General features: G+C 38.9%; 1 protein-coding gene across 3 annotated transcripts in view; it reads left to right on the top strand.

The window, feature by feature from the left end:
- dgkg (diacylglycerol kinase, gamma) overlaps positions 1 to 9,291 on the top strand; it is a 157,006-nt gene that overhangs the window by 78,128 nt on the left and 69,587 nt on the right. For all 3 annotated transcript variants that reach the window (XM_005746255.2, XM_005746256.2, XM_005746254.2), the window contains 3 exons: positions 2,081 to 2,166; positions 2,769 to 2,858; positions 5,984 to 6,144. In XM_005746255.2, the coding sequence (XP_005746312.1) occupies positions 2,081 to 2,166; positions 2,769 to 2,858; positions 5,984 to 6,144 (337 nt within the window). The remainder of the gene's footprint in view (positions 1 to 2,080; positions 2,167 to 2,768; positions 2,859 to 5,983; positions 6,145 to 9,291) is intronic.

Below are 9,291 nucleotides of genomic sequence, written 5' to 3'. Positions count from 1 at the left end.
CTGTGAGGAACCTTGGAGTCATTTTTGACCAGGACATGTCCTTCAATGCACATATTAAACAAATATGTAAAACTGCTTTCTTCCATTTGCACAATATCTCTAAAATTAGAAACATCCTGTCTCAGAGCGAGGCTGAAAAAAAGAGTTCATGCATTCATTACTTCTAGGCTGGGCTACTGTAATTCATTGTTATTAGGATGTCCTAAAATTCCCTGAAAAGCCTTCAGTTAATCCAAAATTCTGCTGCAAGAGTGCTGACAGGGACTAGAAAGAGAGAGCAGATTTCTCCTGTATTGGCTTCTCTTTATTGTTCTTCTGTTAAATCCAGAATTGAATTTAAAGTTCTTCTCATTAAATACAAGGTCTTAAATAATCAGTCCCCATCTTATCTTAATGACCTTATAGTATCATATCACCCTGTTAGAGCACTTCGCTCTCGCACTGCAGGCTTACTTGTTGTTCCTAGAGTATTTAAAAGTAGAATGGGAGGCAGAGCTTTTTAGCTTCCATGCCCCTCTTCTGTGGAACCAGCTCCCAGTTTGGATTCAGCAGACAGACACGATCTCTACTTTTAAGATTAGGCTTAAAACCAGTAGCAGAAAATGGGTTTCTTCCTGTTAAAAGGGAGTTTTTCCCTCCGACTGTCACCAAAGCACTTGCTCACAAGGGGTCATAAGATTGTTGGGGCTTTCTCAGTTTTCTTTGTCTGTATGGTTTTTACCTTAAAATATAAAGCACCTTGAGACAACCGTTGTTGTGATTTGGCACAAAATAAATGAACAGAACTTTTCACGGGATTCTTTGGCAATAAAATGAAGAACGTGACAATACTGTGGGGTAAGCATTTCATTGTCAATACTGCCTGTAAATAGTCAGGTGTTTCTTCTGTAACACTGCATAGCTGGAGAGTTTTCTATACTATCTGCAAAACATGTATCGTTGTATCTTTGACAAACTGGTCGGGGCATCTGGAATTCACATATTAATGCATCTTATTATGAAGAATTTTGATCCTGATAAGGACCTGAATAAGGACAAAAGTGATATCACTCATATGTTATCAGAATCAGAATGGCTTATGGCTTTCCTAATATTTTGATCTCAGGTTAACTTGACATTTTGGACGGACAGCCCTTCCACCATAATCAGTGAAACACCAAAATAGTTAATATGTTTTGGAAAAATAGCGTTCACTCCTCCAGCAGAGTTTGGGAGACTTGAAAAATCATGTGGTGGCCCAAGACCTTACTGAGACACTATATGTCGATTTTTCTTTTAATTTATCACCTGCTTGTATTATGTTCAAGTGAAAATGTAGAACTGGTTTAAAGGGTCTATGGGAGATCAGTGTGCAGGACCAGGTGGTCACCGGGCAGCTGTCTCATGATAGAGAGAGATGAAAGCTTTTGTCGACACCTTTGTTCCAACACACATTAAAGGTCCCTTTGAAGGGCATGCACTCTGCGACCACTGTGTGACTGTGGTTTCCAGGGAAAGGAGTGAAGTAAGCACAGCTGGAGAGGGCGCACACTGATTACTCTTTCTCTCTCTACCTTCCTCTGTGTCCTCTCTGCCCAGGAGCGCCCCTGTTCATTAAACCATCACAAGCTTAGAAATCCCTGTCAGCTGCTGCAAAATGCAACTAATAAATTTGGCCTCACAGAATTCTTAGTACACACTGACATTAGGATTCAGGGACTCTGTGTATAAAAGTGTTCTACAAACAAAACACCTGTTTTCTGTATATGTGAAGATGTTTTCACACATGTACTGAACCCTTAAATGTTTCTGTAACGTCCCTGACAGAGGTACAGGTCAGAACACAAAGTCTGTGGGATGTCTGATTGCTTTAAGATGTGAACAGTGCAGTCTGTGGTCTATGCCCGCTGGCTTGTGGTTGTCTTGTGTGCTGCCCCGTGAACTCTCTACCCAGGCAGCTCTCCCGTCTTAAACACATACCATTTCTAGTGCTGCAGACACTTCTGAAATTGATCATTTTCTGCTGTATGTGAGAATGGATAGCAGCACTAAAATGTCAGAAGATCATGTGTGATGATTCCTGGATCTATTGTCTTTCTAGGCTCAACTTTTTCCATGATGTCCCTGATTTCCGGGTTCTTGCTTGTGGAGGTGATGGCACAGTGGGCTGGATCCTCGACTGTATAGGTAATTAGATTCTAACTTATGAAAAAGTTAGAATCTAACTAATACTTTGCTTTGATAGGAGTTTATCTGCATTCTTAACCAGATTTTATTGTTTTAAAGGCAGCTGTAGGTCAGAACACATGTCGAAGCATCTTTGACCAATATACTGAACCCTGAGTTACCTAGAGTGTATGTGAATGTTAGAATGTGCTTTAGCATAGATAAAAGCACCGTGTGAATGTGATTTGGTGGATGAAACATATTGTAGAGCACCAGTCCACATATATTTTCTGTTATTAATAAAAGTAAAGATGAAATGTGGCTGAAAGAGCAGAAAAATAAAGGTGAACATTAAATATTTTAGTTGAAAAATGAATTGTAAACATCTGTTTAAAGACCAGCTCTGAAGTTCCACAGTTCCTGCAATCATGCATAGTTTTTTCCACTGTGAGGAATTATTACTCTCTACTTTATTCTAGCTGAGTACAAATGTAGGTTTAGCAGTAATTTATCAGTAATAAATTCAGTTAGAATTCTCGTTCATATATTGTCATAAAAATCTGTTTCAAGAACATTTCCACATCCATAGCACGAGATCGATCTGCTTGTCTGTGCCCTTGCAGATAAGGCCAACTTTGCCAGGCACCCTCCGGTGGCCATTCTTCCTTTGGGCACAGGGAATGACCTGGCTCGCTGCTTACGCTGGGGAGGAGGTGAGGAGCTCATTCCAGCATCTTTCTGTATTTTCTTTACATAGCTGCATAGGCATCTATAAAGCCTGCAAGAACTGATGCCATAGCTGATCTTTTTGGAAACTTTGTGGCAAAGAGAAACAAGCTGATAAGATTTTGTGAGCCTGTTAGTTAATGGAGTTAATGTAGCACCATACTTATTCATAATCATTTGTGTTTGTGGTCACCTGATGACTTTAAGTCCTCTTTAATTCAGTTTTTTTGGTGTTCACCAACTCTTCAGAGGAATATCTGTGTTTCTGCTTACTAAAGCTGCCTTCCACAGTCAAAAAAGACTTCTGATATCACTGGGAAAAAGCATCAATATTGGAGCTGTACAGCTAAGCAGTAAGGAGAAATTGGCTATAAAGAGGGAGCCACAGAGGACAGCTTTCACTTTTTTTCTGCCTTTGTGAGTCTCTGTTCTGTCCCGATTAGTTTCACATTACCAAGTCCGCTGTCACTTTCTATAGCTACGCTTCAGCCTGATTGCCTGTTTGCTTTTCAGTGTTCTTTCCTAAAACTCTGTGTGTTTATACCAATCACTGTTGTCTCCCTCTGGTTGCTGAATTACTTTCTCCTGGACATTCCCGCCTGCTCTCTTTTGTTCTTCTCATATCAGCTTCATTTTTCACCTCTGTCTGCCTTACATGCCTCCTGTCTTCTGTATTTAGATACTCATTTTTGAATTGAACATAATAGAGCACGTTTAAACAGTTAATTTAAAGAATGACTCACTTCTCAAATACAAAAGGTAGCCATGTGTCTCTGCACATTTCTGGGAAATGAAAGATGGGAAGAGAAACAGGGGACTTTTATGTGTCAAATTAAAAACTTAATATGCAAATCACTTGCACACGCTGTAAGTCCTTTGCCAACCATTGATTTCTCGTAGTACTTGGGACCAGTAATTACACTGGCTGGTTATAACTGCTCGATTGTTGCTGCGAGGACCAGCAGAGCACTTGAAAGATATTTTGTCAATAAGCTGCCAGGTCTGGGTGGCTTTGGGCTGTTGAACTGATCATCAGAGATAAACTCTGAAATATTAGCTGCAGCCAATTAGCTTGATGATCATTTACCTGAGAGGGAAAATGAATCTAGTCTGATTTGTATGTGAAGGTGAGCAGCCAGTTTTGATTCATGGCTCTGCAGTCTGTTTTAGTCAGATGTTCATCAACTAACAAAAAAAATCTATCGAACAGCTTTGAGATGTATCACCACTCAATCTAATTCATGATCTCTAGGGCATGAATCCCAAAGATTTAGGCCTTGTTGAATTTTAGTTTAATTACTGGGTTTTTGTGGAATATCTTGACAATAATTTGAAGGACTGTCATAAAAGTTGGTAGAGATATTTGCCGAGCAAAGCTTTTCTCTTAACCCATGAGACATGACTGACTTGATCATTTACCATTTGGCAAGTACTGGAATAGAAACACATTATGCATTAATTCTTACACTGATTGTATTTGTGAAAGTTAGTGCTAATAATAATAATAATGATAATGTGAAAGGAACTTACGTGAATTGCAGTGAAGATGGAACGCAGGGCGAAAATGGAGGACATTGGTGAAAGATAAAGCAAATTTTACTTTAAAATTAAAACATAATGCAGTGAACACATGAACACTTAATTTCCTCTATTGGTGTCAGTGGATTTTTGTAATCATTTACACAAATATCAGGATGTATTGTACGTGATTGTCTTTCATTATGTCAGGTAACTCAGCACTGACATACCATTAGTGTCTCTGGATGGTTTCATGAGTTACTCTTTGTAACGCTTTCGTTCAACCTTCAGGATAGACTGTAATAACTTCCCTTATGCCATTATCAGGGGAAAAAAATCCTTTTATCCAATACAGCCTGATTTTAATAAATACCAGCAAAACTATTGCATCAATCTTGGTTGCACTTTGTGCTTAAGGTTAATTTCCAAGTATTCATATATGCTAACAGTCAAGTACAGGCTTGCAGTCTTCTAAGGTTGTGCACAGATGGCATAATGACAAAAACATGTATCAATTTGTGCAGACGATGTGTGTATTTGTGTGAGTACCTGTGCAAACACCACAAAATGAATAAATAAATACAGCTAAAAAGTAGCTAATTGTTCATGTAAAAAGACAACTGTTCCCCATGAATTTTCTTTTATTTCTCAAGAGTACAAATGTGAGAACATATGCATATGCAAAATACTCTCATATTTCACACACATGATTCTCCCAGTGTGATGGCACTCATTAAAGCCTCATGCCCTTGTGACACCTTTGGAACAAACATCTGCTTCTTATTACTATGCCTGGCTGTTAAAGCAGGCTGTCAGCTATGGAGCAAATCCAGAGGGCTTCCCGGAGGGCTGTCAGGTCTGGGCTTCATTCTGGGTTTGAAGCAAGGAGGGTAGTTTCTTTGGAAAGGCAGCTTAATCAGTTTCATTGTGTTCCATATTTGAGCTCGTATAGTGTAATTCGCCTGTTACATGTGGAGATTATGATTAAAAATGATGAAATATAGAGAACGACTTTTCTCTGCCAGATTTTGCTCACGCTATGCTTGACTGATTGATTGATTTTTTTCATGTGATTCCTGATTGATTCCAAGTTTCTAGCTTTATACTGTTTAGCGGGATAAAAGTGGCTGCAGCTCAGGAGGTAGAGCTGGTTATCTGCTAATCAGAAGGTTGATGATTTGAACCCTGGTTGCTCCAGTCTGCACTATAAATATCCCCAAGTTGCTCTCTGATGCATCCATTGGAGTATAAATGCATCTGAATGTAAGATAGAAAGCACTTATTTAAGAAAAGCATAGAAAAAAGTGCTGGAGTAAAATGGTAAATATGGCATGTTGTATAAAGTGCTTTGAATGCTCCAGTAGAGTAGAAAAGCTCGATATAAGAACCAGGCCTCTTCCTGTTAAAAAGCGTTTTTTCCTCCCCGCTGCTAAGTGCTTGCTCATAGGTGGTTGTGTCATTATTGGGGTTTCTTTCTAATATTGTAGGTCTCTACTTTAACATATAATAAAGCACCTCCAGCCAACTGTTGTTGTGATTTGATATAAATAACACTGAATTGAAGTAAATTGAATTCTCTGGTTGTTCTCGGCAGGTTATGAGGGTGGTAGCTTGGTGAAGGTCCTTCGGGACATTGAGCATAGCACTGAGGTGGTGTTGGACCGCTGGAATATAGACATCATCCCTGACGACAAGGAGGAGAAGGGAGATCCTGTTCCCTACAGCATCGTCAACAACTACTTCTCTATTGGAGTGGTAAGTAAACTGAGAGAAAGATAACATTGCATGTTTTAAAGAGCCACATTATCCTTTCTTCCTGTTTCTGTCAAATGTCATTCTACTATGTCAGACAGTTGCCAACGTTTTAAAAAATAAGATGAACTTAATCTGTGTGAGCCAAAAGCTCAGATTTCAGAGTTACATTTTGTTTTCTTTCTTTCATTTGCCTGAGGTACAGCTGATGCATGCTGGGTTTTGGAGTGACCAGAAAAAAACACATTTGCATATTTGGACAAAATAGTGAAGAGCTAATCATCTAACAGTAGATAGTTTGGTAAAGCAACAGAACTGAAAGACAGACTCCTGTAAACATGTTTTTCAATGTTGTGAAGTTGAGCATTTCTACATGGAAATCTTTTTGCTTTTGGAACTGCAGTTTTAGAAAATCCAGTTTGGATTCATTTTTTAGCCAGTTGTGTCTTGTTTCTAAAATGACATGAGCAAAAACAGGCTTATTTTATACAGAAATAAAAGAATAAAGAAACAGTTTAAGATAAATACATTTCAGATTTAAAAAAATGTTACTTTATTGTATGCACAAAATACAGCTTTATTGCTGAGGACGGAAAAAGCAAAACCAAAACTGGGAAAATGACATGAACTATACTGGAAGCACTAAATACACGGAGAAATGCACACAACTATGAGGGAGACGCTGACATAAATACGCAGAAGGATAACGAGGGAAGTGAGGAAACACGGGGAATACAGCTGACACAAATTAACATGACGCCACAGGGGAAGCAAAACAAGATACGTGGAACACGGAAACACAAGACCTTCACAATAAAACAGGAAACTGGGGAACATGACACAGGAGTGGAGGAGAGGCAGACCAGAGGGAGCGAGGGAATGCGAAGGAGCACAAGGGAGAGAGAGAGAAACATGGATAAACATGGAATAAACCACAAGGAGGGGAAACAAGGCACAAGAACTCATGCAAACACATAAACACAGACGCACAGAGGGCAAAGACACAAGGGGAAATTACTAAATGATCAAGGAACTAAACGGGACCCATAAGAAACTCAAAACAGGATAACCTGGCACTATGGAAATAAACTGAAGACTAGCAAGGAGAACTTATACATAGATCATAATACAGGAAAACTCACAACGCTGGGTCAAATGACCATGACAGTTCATATTCCGTGATCTAATTCCATATAAGACAATATTTCATTTGTTTGGAATTTTGAATTCCAGTTCTTTGTATTGTGAAATAAAGTCCTTCAATTTTTCGAGTAGTTATTACAGTAAAAACATGATGAAAGAGATTATTTGATCTATGAGGACATGAGCAATTAGGAGATTCATCAGTGAATTTCTGCATCCTCTGGGCAAGAAACACGTTGCCAGGTACCAGTTGCTTAGCAACTTTTTTATCTTGTCCTCATGGAGATAATATGCGGGCCTCTGGGACATTTATACAGAGGTGACAAACAAGACCTTCATAAAGTAATCACAGGGCAGCACCACTCATTTAGCCTCAGTGTATTAAAATAATTGATGTGTCACCACCACAACTCTGTATATCTCCATAGCCGTCGTGATGTTATAAAGAAAACCTAAAGCAACCATTTTCACTCATTCTAATCTTACTAGTTACTATTAAAAAATAATAATATGAGGCTAGGGTGTAATCATTAACTCCATTCCTATCAGCTAATAGTCATGAGATTAGCAGTGCAGTGTATACGACTATAAATAAACCCAAGTGAGATAAGTGTACAGAGGGCATATGTAGACATTTGAGGAGGAGCACTGACAGGGAGCAGATACACCACAGTGATGTTATACAACTGAAATCCTACTGCTAGCTACATATTTATCAATATGGATGTGTGAGCGTAATACTGCACAGTGAAAGTGGCACACACATCTATACTTCTGTGGTTAGAGTTTGTAAAACTGCACTTTGACAAATCTACAAGCAACAACTCGTTGTATTCAAAAATGGGAGAAGAGGCAGTGACAGGATAGAGCCGTTTCCTTTGTGGCCTGAGTGACACCACGAGTGTCTCACACAGGGAGAGACAATAGTATTTGACAGGCCTGTCTTGGTGTGGTGACTGACGCTTTTTGGCAAATTTTGTCTCTCACATTTTCACATTCAGTAATTTGTGCATCTCTGTTTCACAGAGTTTTTACGTTCATTCATGAAGAATATTTCAACCTGCATGTTACATTGATGGCTGTAGTTACATTTTATACACAAAGCGCTGCATCAAGCTGCAGCTTATATTTCTTTTGACCTGATCTCCCATTGTTTAAGCCATCGTGGACAGTAGTTACTGCTGGCTGTGGCAGGTGCAATGCCGACACTTCTGACTGTCTCGTCATAGGTCAGAGCGTTCTCATTCCAGAGGTGGAAAAAAATGCTGATTTTTCAAAACTGCTTGTGTGTCTCAGTTACTTCCAAGGTGTCCTTTAGTGGCAATGTGTGTGAGAGAGCACAGCAACATTGTTACAGTACAGTTTTTCAGTCAGTCTCTTCACCTTTGCACTCATTAACAGTATAGACTGTATATAAAATATCCGGTATCCAATTAATCAAACGTTACAGTTTCAAAAGTCACCAAAACCAAAATATAAGCTTCTTGGATGAACTATGTTTCACAACAATGGGCCATATATCTTGTCCGATCATTTAATTACGATGCTGTAAAAAATACTAGATCTGCAAACGCAGGCAAGTCAAAGCAGTGGGTTCAGTTCGATAACTCAAACTGAGGTCTAGCAGACAGCTGCCTGTGTCAGCACATCTAGTAGTCAGAGTGGCTATGCGCCTAACTTTAAGTCTCATCAGTATCCAAATGGATGAGTTATAAAATTTATAGCTGTTATGAAAGGGAGTTCATCAAGAAATAATGGACTATAAAGATTATTTTTATTAAGTTGGACATTTTTTTATTCATTTATTTATTTATTTTTATTTTACCAAGTGGATCATCATGGCCTTGCCATATTGGTCCATTTGATTGACCTTTATTATAATTATGAATTTATTTTATTTACAGTTGCTACAAACGGGACGGACAGGACAGGGAGAGAGAATGAAAGAAAGAGAGGGAGAGAAAGAAAGCCAAAGGGGAGAAGAGACGGTTGTTAGGATGCCTGGGT

Source organism: Pundamilia nyererei, unplaced genomic scaffold, assembly GCF_000239375.1.
Source record: "Pundamilia nyererei isolate P.nyererei 1_Seehausen unplaced genomic scaffold, PunNye1.0 scaffold00176, whole genome shotgun sequence".
Taxonomy (NCBI): domain Eukaryota; kingdom Metazoa; phylum Chordata; class Actinopteri; order Cichliformes; family Cichlidae; genus Pundamilia; species Pundamilia nyererei.
This window is presented reverse-complemented; position numbering and strand designations above follow the sequence as displayed.